General features: G+C 38.1%; 2 protein-coding genes across 2 annotated transcripts; both read left to right on the forward strand.

The window, feature by feature from the left end:
- Nucleotides 1–455: 455 nt before the first annotated feature.
- Nucleotides 456–11833, forward strand: chata (choline O-acetyltransferase a). The gene is made up of 15 exons (XM_036573447.1): nt 456–686; nt 983–1086; nt 1597–1788; nt 2225–2343; nt 4043–4096; nt 4248–4428; nt 4862–5039; nt 6188–6357; nt 6447–6547; nt 9252–9380; nt 9488–9610; nt 9705–9846; nt 9985–10047; nt 10196–10333; nt 11197–11833. The coding sequence occupies exons 2-15, from the start codon at nt 1039–1041 to the stop codon at nt 11473–11475; spliced, it is 1917 nt and encodes a 638-aa protein (XP_036429340.1). The 5' UTR covers nt 456–686; nt 983–1038; the 3' UTR covers nt 11476–11833.
- Nucleotides 11834–13433: 1600 nt separating this feature from the next.
- On the forward strand, nt 13434–16014 carry cunh10orf53 (chromosome unknown C10orf53 homolog). The gene is made up of 3 exons (XM_036574229.1): nt 13434–13698; nt 13869–13988; nt 15811–16014. The coding sequence occupies exons 1-3, from the start codon at nt 13605–13607 to the stop codon at nt 15888–15890; spliced, it is 294 nt and encodes a 97-aa protein (XP_036430122.1). The 5' UTR covers nt 13434–13604; the 3' UTR covers nt 15891–16014.
- Nucleotides 16015–16718: the final 704 nt, after the last annotated feature.

Consider the following 16718-nt stretch of genomic DNA (forward strand, 5'->3'; position numbering starts at 1 on the left):
GCACAAATGAACAACACATTTTATAAATTATATTAGAAAAAAAGCACAACATTAATAAAGTATTATATGATGTAGCCTTCATGCAGCCTTTAGGAACTTTAAGAGAATGAATATCGTTGAGTTTACAGTGCTACAGCGTTCCCCACTCTTAGTATACGTACAAAAGCAGGCCCACAATCCGAAAGATTGTTTAGGGAAGATTAAGTGGGAGAAAAAAAATGTACATAAATCTTTCAATTGATGAAATCAATTGGAAAGCGCTCACTCTCTGGGTAATGGCCCGGAGTGATGACCAGAGGCGCGCTGAGGGAGAACAGTAAGAGCATGACCTACAGCCTCATCATGGTGTTTGAGGCTCTGTTCCTCTATAAGACACGTCAAAAGGTGTAAACTTTGCTCAGAGACGAAGTGTCCAGTCGCTATGAGGTGGGGCTGGAGAGGTAAAGATGCCTCATAACGCAGCCTGGTCCACGAATGGAGCGCGATGGGAGGAGCTTTGCCTCCCACCTTGCAGCTTTTTACGAAGCTAAGTGGGGAACTCATGGTTTGCAATGGAGAGCATGCAGTCTTCTGGAGAAGGGACTGGGCTTTTCAATAACACCACTTTTCTTTCTACGAGACCGCTTTAGAGAGGAAATGAATCTGGATAAACTTGATTAGGGATCTCCAAGAAACAACACTATCTGGTAAGTACACTAAAAAGTTTACAGCATCTTTATAGGCTTTTTTTGTCTACTGTCAACTGTGCAGTAACGCTTCAGGGGAGATTTCTCAGGCTGTTTATATAGCTAATTTGTATCGGGTTGTACTGTGTATCAACCGATTTAACATAATTGGTGTTTATAGTGCAATAAGCTATTTTTAAGCATCTGCAATGGGACGTATAGTTTAACCTAAGGCAAAATGACTAGTGAAAAGACAGTTTTTTGTAGAGAAATCTCAAAACAGGGCTTAATTTCTCCTCGATTATGTCCACTAAAAGCTGCAGGACAAGCTGCGCAATTCTCTCTCGCCTGACTGAGCGCCGCAACTTTGAGGATGCCGGTTTTGGAAGGGAAACCATCAGAAGACCAAGACGATCAAAGTGTAAAGTGCATATTTTACTCTTTTTATTATTCCCAAAGAGCTTCTACGGTTAAAAACAATTCTGTTTGGAATGGGTAGCGTAACTCACAGTGAGCTTTTGCTTCTACATTTGTTCAAATTGCGTCTAACTGAACTGTAGACCTCTGCACTGCTATGAATCGTACTCTGTCAGTGTGTTCAAGTTTGATGGAGCTGTGTACATAACGAGTACAAGGTAAAAGAAATTCTAATCTCAGTTACTGGGCTTTTCTCTAACGTTGCCAACCTATAACAAAAATGTCCTAAATTAATTCTTAATATGACCCGAAGCAGTTCCAGCATGAAAGATTTACCACATGCCTTCAATACTCCCTAAATGGCAAATTACAATTACAAACACAAATGGGGTTATAAGCGAATGGCATGGGAGCATAGAGGAGGAAAGCTATTGAATTATATGTTTCCCCAATGTGTTGAAACAGAAATGAATGATTCAGTGCTCTCAATAAGGCTCTGGTCTCATCCATTCAGGGCCTGCCCAAACTGCCAGTCCCACCCTTACAGCAGACACTGGACATGTATCTGAATTGTATGAGACACCTGGTGCCTGAAGAGCAGTTCAGAAGGACCAAGACCATCACAGAGAAGTTTCAAGAACCTGGAGGGCTGGGAGAGCTACTTCAGAAAAAGCTGTTGGAAAGGAAAGAGCTTAAAGCAAACTGGGTAAGGCCCCTGGAGCTCTTCACTTCTACTACTGAGTTAGTGTCTTTTTCTCAGTTACATGCTGTTGACTATAGTCTTAAATAAGGTGAGCCATTCTTCTGTGTTTTAATCTTTGGAGCTGTTTGTGTTGTGTCTAATGTGTTAATTATTAATGTTTTACAGACTATAGGTAGCATTAGATATCAGTATTTTTTTTTTTGAGAAATGTGTTTGTGCCCAAATGGTCATCTTTAGGCTACTACTTTTACCTTAATCTTTAATGTCTCATAAAGTTCCACTAATTACAATTATATGTATTATTTACATGTATGATATAGCTCATGAAAGCTCATGTGCAACATGGTGCAGTGTAAAGCCACAAAGTCCCTATTGGAAACTTAACCAATATACAACTTCCGTCATAACACATGAACATAAAATATTCTCATTTTCTCAGGTATACGACTACTGGCTTGAAGATATGTATTTGAATAACAGATTAGCACTACCTGTCAACTCTAGCCCTGCTATGGTCTTCCCAAAGCAGAACTTCAGGGCTCAGAGTGACGCACTCAGGTATTGGACCCTGGGGCTAGAGCTGGGAGCACTACCATCTTGATTTCAATGCTTAAGACATTCAACTCCAATGGCATTTCCAAAATCCAGTGCTAAAGGAATGGAATTGAGATGGAAATGACCCCACCTTTAGTATCTTGCACATCTTCATCTACTACACTGAATGCATCCATAGAAATTACCAGTAGAAACATGGCATGTCTGCAAAATGTCAAGAACTTCATAGGAAATGTGTAAGTCTTTGTATTGCATGTTCTTCCTCCATTGACTGTGCAGCTCCATATGTGTGGGTTGTGGAGGGGCTCATTATAATAGTCACTATTTGCAAGATATCTTAGACTGCTGATGAGTAAACATGTAAACAATATGCACATCTCTTCAACTGCCTTGAGCTGATTGACAAAATTGATGCTCCAAATGCACTAAAAAAGCTGAGCTGTTTTAAAAGGGAAGCCTGTGATTTTTCAAAATTCCTGTAGAATTAAATTGTTAAGTCATTCAGAGTGCAGATTGGTTTGGATATCTTTAAAATGGTTGTGACAGGAACTAGATGTCTACAATGTAATGTAATGTTGATAATGGTACAGTTTGCTTTACAACATCCTGCACGTACCTCCGCCATGGACAGGTTTTTTAAAACATAGTTTAGATCGAAAGCTTATCTCAAAACTATCATAAGACAAACACTGCTGTCAGAACAAAATGTATGTAATGTAAAATATCTCCATTTTTGTTGTTTTTCAGTTTTTTACATAATTTGAAAATGCCTATTGTCCTTTGTATTGTGTGTAAATTTCATGATGAATAGGCCAGAAAAAATGGCCCAAAATTACTTGGAAAAACAGTCTGGTTACACTGACTCACATTAAAAGTAAAGTATGTTTTTTTCCTTCTCCTGTAAAGTTATCATTTTGGAGATAAAAGGTTTTGTTCTGACAGCACCGTACTGCTTCAGACCTCAGGTAGCGTATTTGAACATTTTTGTGTAATAGCTTTCTGTGATGTAGCTTTTCAAGATGTTAAACTCTTTAGACATCTAGTTACCATCACAGTGAGCAATACTAACTCTACAAGTATCTCTAAAATGCCACATTTCATACCAACTTTGAGTCATGCCTTTTTTTCTACATCTTAGTGATTTAAACATTGAGAATCTTTGAAAAATCTCTGGAATTCCCCAATAACACCTTAGATTCAGTGCACCACTTACTGATTTTCTAGTCACTAAGGTTTGGCTTCACTAATGTGAGAGATAGAGGACAGGCTTTCTTAAAACTGTAAAGGTGATTAGCTACGGAAACTTCTTTTTTGGCTTATTCTCAAACATCTTTACATTTTACTTTCAGCTCTGCCATAGCAGGCCATGAGATTATGAAAGGGCAATGTGCCAGAAGTTAGGGCCTTTCTAAACAGGTGCACATTTTGGCTTATCTACTGCATTACTGACCAGTGATGTGTGATCGTAATAGTAGATTAAATAAGGCTTTTTCTTGGGCTCATAGAGGTAGGAAGGAACAGGGAACAGAGGGGGAGGAATAGCTTACTACAAAAACCTTTGTGATTGCACTGACTCACTCCAAATCCCACAGTTCCACTATACATACATTTGTTCTTTCATTACACAAAGATTATTCTGACATAGTATTTTAATATTTGGATAAAAAAATGAATGCACTTCTCTTTATTTTCTCTCCAACAGATTTGCAGCTCATCTAATTTCAGGTGTATTAGAATACAAATGTCTACTTGATGGGTAGGTTCTATTTTGTTCACTCTCTCTTGTCAATATCAAGTCTTTGATTTTATCCTGCGTGGCAAGTCCACACACACAGGGCAGTCTGTTCCATCCATTAGGGCTCCCTTGGCCCACAGTGTGAGTTCCTAATGTTGCTTCTGTTTTGCAGACATGCCCTACCAGTGGACTACGCCCGAGGGCAGTTGGCTGGGACTCCTCTGTGCATGGAACAATACTATAGGCTCTTCACCTCCTACCGTCTACCTGGACCAAAGACAGACACCCTGGTGGCCCAGAAGAGCAGTGTAATGCCAGAACCAGAACACATCATAGTGGCCTGTAAAAATCAGGTAAGGTTCCAATACGCACATGTAAAGGAATCAGGAGCTGCTTATTAATTCATTTATTTGTTAAACTAAATTAGATCTGATTTAATGAACAGTCTGAACAGTCTAAGAGAGGCTATCGCAGTGTTGATGTACAACTCTCTTGGGCATTTTATTTTCTGCTCTACAATGTAATTAATAAGCAAGGTCTTCTAACAGGTGCTCACTGTTGACTTAATGAGGCTGGCTGTGAATCATCTTTATGCTTGAGCTCTTTTTAATTATGTAAAAGACAATTGCTTTAAATGTCATAATCAAAAGTTACAGTCACTCATTAGGGAGCTGCACTTCCACTCGAAATGGCTGTCAGTGTGTAACTGTGTCATGTGCATTCTATCACTGTTACAGTATAAATGAATTAAATGATTATACCAAATGTACGCTATTATTTTTCTAGTTTTTTGTTCTTGATGTGGTGATCAACTTCCGACGGCTCAATGAGAGAGATCTGTACACTCAGCTGCAGAAGATCAGGAAGATGGCTGAGAGTGAAGAGGAGCGTCTGCCTCCTATTGGACTGCTCACCTCAGATGGCAGGACAGAGTGGGCAGAGGCTCGCAGTATCCTTGTTAAAGGTCAGACATCTATTGAGACTGAATGCACTCTTAAAAATAAGGATGCCAAAAAGCATTCTTCGGAGTGATGCCATAAAAAAGTCACACACAGAAACTTTCAGTTGATGTGACAAAAAAACAACTGAAACATCTTCATTTAAAGGTTAAGTTTAGGGAACCAAAAAAGTTTCTTACAGCATTGCTTATTTTTAAGAGTGCGTGTTCATAATTGTCTCTTCGGGAACATTGATGGACAAAGAATTCAGTTAAACTTTACAGTTTAGGTAAAAGGTTAAGTTAAAGTAATTTCTTTGGCTTCCCAACAAAATCAACAATCTAAAATAATATTTTAAAACAACATACTATTTTTTTTTTTCATTACTTCAGACTTTGTTGTAGCTGGTATACATAGTTTAGAATGGAACTGTGTTGTTCTGGAAAACAGCAAGTTAACAGGAACAACAGAAAACCTGCACTAATTGGAAACTACAAATTCCAGAATGAACCCATTAAATGGCCAGGACCTGCCGGTGGGTCCAAATTTTTATTATGCCCTTCTATAACTTAAAAGGGGAACTGTACCAATTTCTCAAGATTTCTGCATAACTCAGTGGCTGAGATATAAATACAGTCATTCAGAGAGGTCTGATGTGAAATTGTTTGTTCTAGAGCATTGAGCATTTTGCACCAAACCAGTCTGAATGACTTTGCTTAATTATGTGGAACTTTTAAGAAATTGGTGGAGTTCCCCTTCAGCCCTACTGTTATCATCACTCATCATCTAAGCCACTTATCCTCCTGGGTCATGGGGAGTGTTGGTGCCTATGTGGTGCTCACTGGGGGTAAGGCAGGAAACACCCTGGACAGGCTGCCTGTCCGTCTCACACACACACACACACACACACACACACACACACACACAATTTCATGAAACTATGAAAACCATGATACGTAATGGCTGAAAAAACTTAATTACAATAAATACTGATTAAATTGATATTAATTGAGCTAAACATAATGTTTATGGAGAGAATAATTTAGCCAGTTTATATTGTGGTCCATGAAGTTACTGAAAAATGAGTCATAGGATGTAATATACCTGAGATTTTAAGGGAACAATACTGGCTCATCAGATACCAAAGCATGCTGATCATGAGCATCTGCTGCAGATTCTACCAACAGAGATTCTCTGGATATGATCGAACGCTGTCTGTGTCTGGTGTGCTTGGATGAACCTTGTGGCTTGGACATGAGTGACACCAACCGAGCCATGATGATGCTCCACGGAGGAGGAAAGAACAAAAATGGGGCAAACCGCTGGTATGACAAGCCCATGCAGGTATAGCATTAATATAATAGTGCCAATCCAAATAAAAGATGGATGTGGGTGGATTATGTCTGCTACTGTTAAAACACCATGTCTCTCAGTTTGTGGTAGGTGCAGATGGATGCTGTGGTGTTGCCTGCGAACACTCACCTTTTGAGGGAATCGTGTTGGTGCAGTGCACAGAATATTTGCTGAAGTACATGTAAGCTATACAACAAACATCAACCTATTATTTATCTTTTATTAGGATAAATAATATTTATTATTGTATTAGGGCTGCGCAACATGATGTTTGTTAAATGTTAATCATCATCACAATATTGCAGATCAGGCTTCAAACCAATCACAGTAATCCTCTCAGCCAATCTAAGATGTTGATGAGTATTTCTGTGTGTTTATGAATCAAGATGTTAATGTAGTCCAACAAAAGTTAATTATTTTGGTAAAGTAATGGAGGTAACTGATGTGTTTTTGATAGTTTGGCCCACGCCTTCAACATATAGTTAAGGTATAAGAAGAAACTGTATGACTGTAGGGAGAGAATTCTGAGAACTTGGGCTGGAGCTCTGTGCAGCTTGTGCTTGTGCTAGAAGGCCGGACCCCCTTTGGTGAATAGAGATATGACTGACAGATAGGACTGAGTAACAGAGAGGAGACTGAGCAATGGTTAGTGTGAAAACTTTGTCACAGGAAACGGTATGTAGAGAAGGAAATTAATAGGAACGTTAGATTAGAAGGAAAAGCTTCAGGCGTGGTACTCCCAAACATTTGTAATTACATAAATCCATTTGATATATTATAATGTGTATAGCAATCAAAAATACATCCATGTGATCACAACACTAGAGTTCCTATTGTGCAGCCCTAAACTACATATACCAATCAGCCATAACATTAAAACCACCTTCTTGTTTCTACACTCATTGTCCATTTTATCAGCTCCACTTACCATACAGGAACACATCATAGTTCTACAATTACAGACTGTAGTCCATCTGTTTCTCTGCATACGTTGTTAGCCCCTTTTCACCTTGTTCTTCAATGGTCAGGACCCCCAGAGGACCACCACAGAGCAGGTATTATTTGGGTAGTGGATTATTCTCAGCACTGCAGTAACGTGGTGGTGTGTTAGTGTGTGTTGCGCTGATATGAGTGGATCAGTTACAACAGTACTGCTGGAGTTTTTACACAGCTCAGTGTCTGTGCCTGACTGGAAACAGTCCAACAACCAAAAATATCCAGCCAACAGCGTCCTGTGGGCAGCTTCCTGTTACCACTGATGAAGGACTAGAAGATGACTGATACAAACTGTGCAGCAACAGATGAGTTATCATGTCTGACTTTACGTCTACAAGGTGGACCAACAAGGACAGAGTGTCTAAAAGAGTGGTCAGTGAGTGGACACAGTGTTTAAACACTCCAGCCACTCGTGCCAACACAACACGTCAGTGTCACTGCAGTGCTGAGAATGAATCACCATCTAAATAATACCTGCTTCGTGGTGGTCCTGTAGGGGTCTTGACCACTGAAGAACAGGGTAAAAAGATGCTAACAAAGTATGCAGAGAAACAGATAGACTACAAAGAACTACAAAGTGCCCCTATAGGGTAAAAAGCTGATAAATGGACAATTAGTGTAGAAGGAGAAGGAGGTGGCTTTAATGTTATGGCTGATCACTGTATATGTTTTGTTTGATGTCTGTCAACAACAAAAAGTCATCTAGCATTCAGTTAATATAGAAATGTGTATTTCTTGTCATGAAACACACTCTCATACAGCCAGAGGTGGAAATACTTGAGTAATTGTCCTTTGTTATTATGCTTAGGAATTATTTGGAAGATTTGTAATTTCAGTATGACTGAAACTGAACATTTGTACTTTTACTCAACTACATTTCCATTTTTACTTTTCACTCCTTATATTTTACTTAGACCTTCAAAGTACTTACAAATCTCAAAGGCCAGAGATTTTTCTCTTTTTTTTTAATCTTGAGTTATCATACATTTGATTTTATGTTTTTTTATTAAAACATTCAATAAAATTCATATCACTGTAAAACAAAACAGCCCACAACTATGCTAAATTGTCATTGTGTGAGGACTAGTAATGCTGATAATTCGCCCAGCAAACCATTACATCACACACCATCAAACAAAGAAAACTTTAAATTTAACTAACTTTAACTAATTTATTTGTTAAAACATTAACTTTTTTACCTTTTCTATTTTTAGATACTTCAGTGTGTTTCATGTAGATATTTACTACTTACTACTTTACTTTGAGTTAAGTATATATTTGGCTTCATACTTCCATGAGTCAGAATTTTACACAGTACCCATACTTTCACTTACTTTTTCCACGTCTGTTTATTGCCCATAATCAGCATCCGCATACTGAGATTTTAATGTCCATTTCTCAAATAACATGTACTGCACTTATCATTCTCACTCTTATCAGCACTTATCACTCTCATGCATAGGTGTGAGGAGTCCAGCTACTTTTCATTTTCATTCTATTCCAGCTCCAGACACACCTGAGTCAGTAATGAAGTAATGAAGGGCTTTCCCTGGCAGCCTGAAATAAGAAAATGTTCCCTGAAGACCCGGAAAGACAGAACAACTGCCAAGTCATAGATAATGAGTTATTCCAAAATCTAGAGCTAATGTATTCAATTCATTGTCTCTCAGGTGAGATGGTGGAGAATTCCACCCTCCAATTAACTTAAAGTAAAGTGTCATCAGTTACACACGGTCTTCAACTGACTACTTCAGTTAACCAGGAAAAAGGCCCAGATTTGTATTTGAGTACCAGGCTTAAGGTTAAGTTTCTTTCTTTGTGCAAATAAATGGCATGCAAGTAATTAAGAGAGGATAAAGAAAATTGCTATGTGTGTGTACCACTCTTAGGATAGGCAGCCCTTCCAAGCTGGTGAGGGCAGCCAGTGTGAGTGAGCTGCCAGCCCCAAGGCGTCTTCGCTGGAAATGCTCGCCAGAAATCCAAGCATGTCTCACCACCTCGGCAGACAAATTACAGAGGCAAGCCAATGGAATACTTATTTCTGTTGAACAGTATAGTCGATACACATGTGCAGTGGTATATTCACAGAATCTGATTTATCTAAATGTGTGTCCATTGTATTTAGGCTTGTTGAAAATCTGGACATGAACGTCTACAATTTCTGCGGCTACGGCAAAGAGTTCATCAAGAAACAGAAAATGAGTCCTGATGCTTATGTGCAAGTAGCTCTGCAGTTTGCATTTTATAAGTAGGTTTGCTGTTTTCTTCCTTGTGGTCTATGGATAATACTTACAACACCAGCACGTTACATGTAAAACACTGTTTTTCTATTTTATGCTCAGATGTCATGGAAGACCTGTGCCAACTTATGAGAGCGCATCAATCCGCCGCTTCCAACATGGTCGAGTGGACAACATTCGCTCTTCTACGGCTGAGGCCTTGGCATTTGTGAAAGCTATGACTGATAAAAAGTCTAGTCTGACGGTATATCACAGTTGTTCACATAACATAAAATTGTTCTCAAAGCAACTATAAGCTTGGATCATTTAAAGTACTTACTGCAGTAAGACTGATAGCTTATTTAAATGCTTTGTCTCATGTGACTGTATTCTATTTGTCTAGGATGCTGAGAAGATGGAAAAGTTATGGGATGCTATTAAGGCGCAAACCAATTATACGATCTTGGTAAATAAAACTGAGGCTGCCTCTGCACAAATACCTTTTTCTGCTAAGTGCATTCATACATCATCTTATGATAATATGTCTCAATATAACTCTCTGCTTCACAATAAAATATTGCTTGTGCATGGAAAAAAATACTCTGATTTAACAGGCTATCACAGGGATGGCAATAGACAATCACTTACTTGGACTGCGAGAGATAGCTAAGGAGCTCAACTTGGAGAAGCCAGAGATTTTCACAGATGAGACCTACATCATCAGCAACCAGTTCATCCTCTCCACGAGTCAGGTACATCAAAAAGCTGCAAATAAATAAGGGAAGCTTTGAAAAATATTGGGTTTTGCTGACAATAAATATGCATATCTATCATCGAAACCAGCAAATAACAAAACAGGATCTTATTCTGAAGATCCATGCAAAACAGTTCTTTATAATTCTACCTACATACTTAAAAATATGGTTCTTCAAGGGTTCTTTAGTAAAGAAAATGGTTCTAAATAGAACCATGAACACTCAAAGAACTCTTTGCATGATTAAATCGTTTTTTCCTTTGTGAAAGCGTTCTTCAAATCGAAGAATAATGTGCGGCAGATGGTTCTATGTAGAACCTTTTTAAAAAGGGTTCTATATAGCACCAAAAAGGGTTCTTTTATTGTAAAAAGCTTGACATCGTAAAAATAGAACAACCCTTTTTGGTGCTATAAATAGCCCTTTTCATAAAGATTCTATATAGGACCATCTACAGCACATTCTCCATCAATTTGAAGAAGAACGATTTTATGATGCAAAGAACCCTTTAATCATTCAAAGGTTCTTTGAGTGTTCATGGTTCTATTTAGAACCATTTTCTTTACTACACGCTTAAAATTATGGTTCTTTAAGGGTTCTTTGGTAAATAATTACAGATATAAAACACACTCTCCATTAATCTGAATAACATTTTCCCTATGCAACGAGCCCTTTAATCATGCAAATGGTTCTTTGAGTGTTCATGGTTCTATATAGACCTGTTTTCTATACTAAAGAACCCTTATGAAGAACTATCTTTTTTTAGTGTGTAAAGAACACTTAAAGTACCACCATTTTTAAGAGAGTACATTAGACAATGTCCAGCACCAGGTACAATCCAACAGTGTCATCTTTGCATGTAGGTTCCAACAACCGTGGAGATGTTTTGCTGCTATGGTCCTGTGGTCCCGAATGGCTATGGAGCATGCTACAATCCCCAGTCGGGCCACATCATTTTCTGTGTGTCCAGTTTCCGTGACAGCTCTGAGACCTCTTCAGATATGTTTGTGAAAGCTCTGGTGGAATGCCTGGGGGAAATGCAGGATCTATGCCAAATATGCAACACTCAAGCCAAACCGTGTAACTCCACAGAGAGGACAGAGGATGCCTCCAAGGCAGTGAAGAATGGTAGAAAGACATAACACACCTGAGAAGCAGGAGACCATCTGGGGTTTCTAACATCACCTGCATTAATCTTTTGTACAATGGGGTGCGCTGTGTATTTTAAATATTGTGTCCAAACATTGGTTTGTGGGTGTATCAAATATAACTACAAGTAATATCTGTCTTTTTATAAAGGAGATGTTGACTGTGTGGACTAACAGGTTGAATATCGTGGCAACAAAAAGGAAAGCTGTAGGTTTCCAAAGAAAATCCTAAAACTGAATATTGAGCAAAGGCCTTCAGACAACAACGCTGCAAAACTGCACACACTAATACTCACCTAATGTATGTCTATGTCGTCTATGCTCACTTTTGTTTCTGAAACACCTGATTGAAAAGCTTTATCGGGTGTCAAATCATCAGTTAAGACTAAGATGAATGTATTAATAACTATGTGAACAGTGAGTGAAAATCTTTCAAGTTCAGCTCAGTGCAAGTGCTAAAATCCTACATTTTAGCACTTGCCAGGTTGCCACTATTCAAAATGTATCTGTACTGCCAAAGGAGTGTGCTTTAAGATTGTCATGTAACACTAACTTGAGTCTAAATATTGTAGTACGTATTGTGTTGGAGATCTAAAAACACTAATGTCAAAAGGGACAAATCCTGTCTAGCACAAGCTAGTAGAACATGCATCAATGTTCTGCATGTATTCACCGTGTATCAGTGGGGAAACTGTGAATGTTTGGTTTGTATGGTTGTTTTAAGGGTTATGTTTTTTTCCTATGCAATATCAAAGTGTAACTTCAAACATTGTTAATTAGTTAACTGTACTTCTAAATACAGTGTTAAACTATATATAACTACTTATAAGATATTTACTGGGAGGCCAAGCTGCACCATGTGCATCCACGAAAAGGATGAAATTAGAAGACAGCAATACTTATTTTTTAATCAAACTAATTAGATATATATTATATAAAGTCATACATTCATTTACAGTTTCCTGAAAATGTATTTGCAATAATGTAAATGTTTGAGTGTTATTTATGTATTTATGTATTAAATGTTGTTACTTTAAATAATAAGCAACATAAACAGAACTTCATAATACAAAAAACTATATGAAGTTAAACATATCCAGTGTCTAGTCTTAAGCTTCTTGAGCACTTTATTTATACTATAAAAGCATTATTTCTACAGACTTATTTACCAAACCTGTTGCTTGAACTTTTCTGTTTCTGTTTCAAACTAAAATAATTATGTTTCTATTTTTATGTTTTCATAAATAAATATAATCTATCAATAAATGTTATAAAGGTATGTATTTTAACAAAGTCATAAAATTCAGATAAAGAGGGGACCTAAAAGGGCTCTGAAGCATATTTTATTTATTTATGTATTTATTAATTAATTTATTTATTTGTTTGTTTTATTTCAGGATATTTTTAACCTAAACTATGCTTAACGGAAAATTAAAGGTTTAAATACTTGTAGGCGTTTCTGTTTTGCACAACAGTGAAAATGGAGTAAAACCAAACAAATTCTATTTATATATATTATTGTTAGCCCCCTTTTACCCTGGCAGTAAAGAATGAGGTAAAGCAGTAATAAAACTCAAATGTGAATATACAGTGTAAAAAGTGTACTATATGCAGAATAAATGTAAGAGACCACATGTGGGTAAAATGGTTTGCAGTGAACTATAAATATATATAAGCTACTACACACCAAAGTTTAGTGCCCCACATTAATTCATCCCAATTAGCTACACAGCAGCATGAAAATATCACGACAAGTCATTAAAACCGTTAAAAAAGGTTATAATGCCATGTAGGTACGCTACTGTGACGTAGAGCCATTCGGATTTTCCTCATCTTACAGCAGACTTTCTACATCTAATTTTAGCTGCAGGGTCACAGTCTCTTGATTAGCTACTTACTCTGCGTCCTGAAACATGCTCCGCTGAATGGCCCTGACTTTCTCTTCGCTGGTTAGTTTTGAGGACCGCCTTCCTGAAGTCTCGTGACTCACAGCTGTTGCTAGGGAAACAGAACACAGGCCACGCGGCACGGATTCTGGGAAGACTCCTCGTCAACACAGGGAGCGGTTGGCTGAAGTTTTGTGGTCGGTTAATTAGTGAGTTCCAGCACAGGAATCTCAGATTATGCCTGAGACTTCACTGGTCATTATTCGATACGGTCCTTACGAATCGTGTGGTGTTGTTGACCACAGGACGTTCCGCCTGGAAGGTCTCCAAGGTGACACTCTTCATTTGGATGCTGGCCAGTGCGCTGTTAAACTAGACTGTTCTTTAGACTGGCGGGCTTTACTTTGTGGAAATTTTATCATATTAACTTTGGTTTTGTTACGTACGTCGCTGCCTGAAGGGTCACGTGAAGTGTTTGTGTTTTTGCTCTCTCTCCTTTAGCGGTACTGAAAGACTGCGGCCACTCTTATGCTCTAGAGAAAATACCTGATTGGAACCGGGTGGAGCTCGTGGTCAACGGAGAATGCGTTTATAAATGCCACATCAATGACCTAGAATTTGGTAATAATTCTTCTTCCAGCGAAATATTTCATAGCAATCTTTTAAAAATAAGAAATTCACTGTTGAATTAAAATGGGTTGGGATCCAGAGCTTTATTCAAACTGCTGTAGCATACATTTTTTATTCCAGTATTCATGCAGTTGATATACACATCAGGACTGTTGGTAGAAAAAAGTATGCACTATTCTAAAAACAGTAATAGCACTTTTGTGGAAAACATCTGTCTATAGAGAAGGCATATTTCTTTATGGCTCCATGCTTCAGTGGACTTCAGGTATTAAACCACTTACACCTTACCATAGAGGTGTCTACAGATGGGTGACAAATTAAAGGCAAACCTGAAAAGTTCAGATGCTTCCAAACAAGTGCACTACATGATACAGTCAATAACTGTTATGCTCTGTGGCATGTGTAAAAATGATGAGAAGGTCGTTGACATCTGATTTGGATAAAGATGGCAGGAGGAAAAGATCTGTGACTTTGAAAGAGGGCACTGATAGCAAGAGCTTCTGTCACAAAGACTGCTCAGCTGGCGAGTTTCGACAGGAACAGTAACTAAAGTGGCATCTGCACTTAGATCTATGAAAAAGACAACCATAAATAGGCTTGGAAATTGTGGTCAAACGTGCATTCATTGACCGTGTTGTTTGTGCATTAGTGTAATATGTAGGAAGAACACAGAACAGAAGTGGTGCAAAAGTCACAGGCACTCTTCTACACAGTTGTGGAAAAAAGTGATACGGTCAGATGAGTCGTCCTATGCCATATTCTCCACAGGTGGGCGAGTGCATGTGGGGCATACACCAGACCAGTATGGACCCAAATGCTTGACCCATACAGTGAGGGGATCTGGTGACTCTGTTGTGCTGTGAGGGGATTTTGCTAACTGATCACCTTGATCCTATGATCAAGAAACATTTCTATCTTGATGGAAGTGGTCTGTTCCAGGATAACAATGCCCCCATCCACAGGTCATGAGGGGGCAGTGAATGGCTTGATAAGTATGAAAATGATGTGGACAGACATATTAGACAATGCTCTCCACCACCATCATAAAAACACTGATTGAGGAAATACCTTTTGGATGAATGGTTTTCCATCCCTCCACTACAGTTCCAGAGAATCTATGTAGAATCTTGTAGAATCTATGCCAAGGTGCACTGAAGCTGTTCTGGTGGCTTGTAGCGGTGCTTGATTTCCTTGGATTTCGTTTGTCACCCATCTGTCTTTTAATATATACAGTTTCACCCAGCTATCAGTTACTAATGTGCCTGCATAAAATTAACATCAGATTGGCATCTCTTACATAAATGTGCCTTAGTAGTTGTTAAATACTGAAGCTGACACACTTAAAGAGAGCCAAGTTAACAGGACTATCAAGTGTAGATGTTTAGTAATCTAAACCTTTGGGGTGCATTACCCTTAACTTCCTCAACATGTGCTCCCGGTAAGTTTTGGAGTATGGCCTTTTTGCTTAAACTCCCTTCTTAACTAAAAATTTAAATGGTGAAAGCACTTCGTACCAAAAAACAACAGGCCTGCACAGGTCATATTAAGACAAACAAGCCTAGTTAAGCATTTCTCCCACATATATTAACCTAGAGTTGCTATAGGTGAAGGGTTTGAATACTTATGCAAGAATTCAGTTTGCATATAGTGTAAAATGATGCTTATAATGTAGTATCATGTACTTGCATGTAATTCTAGAATTTACAAAGTAGTGATGATGGAAAACATGAATGTTTGTACAGTATGCAACTTTTATGAGAACAGTGACTGTTTCTACACTTACTGTGAGGTGTAACATTTCTGTTTTCACTAGGTGGTGATGGACGACTTGATCCTTTATGTCAACAGGCCACAGAAGCAGTAAAGAATGCATACCAGCAACAGAAAATATGACATGCAAGTGTGCTGCTAAAAAAATACAAACAAATGGAATGATTTGTGACACTACCTTTATTAAATTATTGCAAGTATTGGAAGTGTTATTGCTTAGCAGTGCTAAGAAGTAGCCAAGGCTGTATTCTGTTACGTGTTACTGGTGTGCAAGTTGTTGATTCAAACTATGTAAGATTTTTTTTTTTTATCTCATCTATCTTCACATCACTTTGTTAGTTATGGGATTACTTAATATTCTACTAAACTCACATTCACTAGGCTAACTACTTACAACTCCAAAGGTAGAAACTGCATATCTCATGTAGTATTGCTTAAGTACACATACAGTCTACGTAATTGTAAACAATCACTAGTGCTTAGTTTCAATTCAAGTGCCGAAGGCGTAAGTGCAATAATTTATTTAGGTTATAAGATGACCATTTGGTGACAGACAGTGGCAATGCAATAAATATCATGATGAGCATTACAAAGGACCATTAATTAACCCTGTTAAATTAACAATTAACCATGATTTGTCATTAAACCATATTCAGTGTATTACTGTATTGCTCAATTTATGAAATATCTCTGCAGTAAAGTATAGTCTAGTGTGATACAGGATTTCTAAATTGTGCTGGTTTATTTCTTTGGTTGTTGTATCCTATTTTTATTCCAACATGTGGTACTTTCCCATTACTGAGTCCTCAAAGTATTTTATAGTCCCAAAAGTAAGAGTGTATTGGTGGCAACAAAGAATAATGTAGCAGCCACAGAGAATATTGCTACTTGTCGCTATGCCATCTGTTTGATGTCTCAGGATGAAGCCAGGTGTGACAGTAAGTGAAGAGG

The sequence above is a fragment of the Colossoma macropomum genome, unplaced genomic scaffold, assembly GCF_904425465.1.
Source record: "Colossoma macropomum unplaced genomic scaffold, Colossoma_macropomum, whole genome shotgun sequence".
Classification (NCBI taxonomy): Eukaryota; Metazoa; Chordata; class Actinopteri; order Characiformes; family Serrasalmidae; genus Colossoma; species Colossoma macropomum.

What these genes read in the sequence shown, in the direction of transcription:
- chata (XM_036573447.1), top strand. Translation starts at nt 1,039, where the DNA reads ATGCCGGTTTTGGAAGGGAAACCATCAGAAGACCAAGACGATCAAAGT. An exon ending in GAATATTTGCTGAAGTACAT is followed by an intron (nt 6,548 to 9,251) that starts GTAAGCTATACA and finishes TACCACTCTTAG; the next exon opens with GATAGGCAGCCCTTCCAAGC. An exon ending in TCATCCTCTCCACGAGTCAG is followed by an intron (nt 10,334 to 11,196) that starts GTACATCAAAAA and finishes CTTTGCATGTAG; the next exon opens with GTTCCAACAACCGTGGAGAT.
- cunh10orf53 (XM_036574229.1), top strand. Translation starts at nt 13,605, where the DNA reads ATGCCTGAGACTTCACTGGTCATTATTCGATACGGTCCTTACGAATCG. An exon ending in CCGCCTGGAAGGTCTCCAAG is followed by an intron (nt 13,699 to 13,868) that starts GTGACACTCTTC and finishes TCTCTCCTTTAG; the next exon opens with CGGTACTGAAAGACTGCGGC. An exon ending in CATCAATGACCTAGAATTTG is followed by an intron (nt 13,989 to 15,810) that starts GTAATAATTCTT and finishes TGTTTTCACTAG; the next exon opens with GTGGTGATGGACGACTTGAT.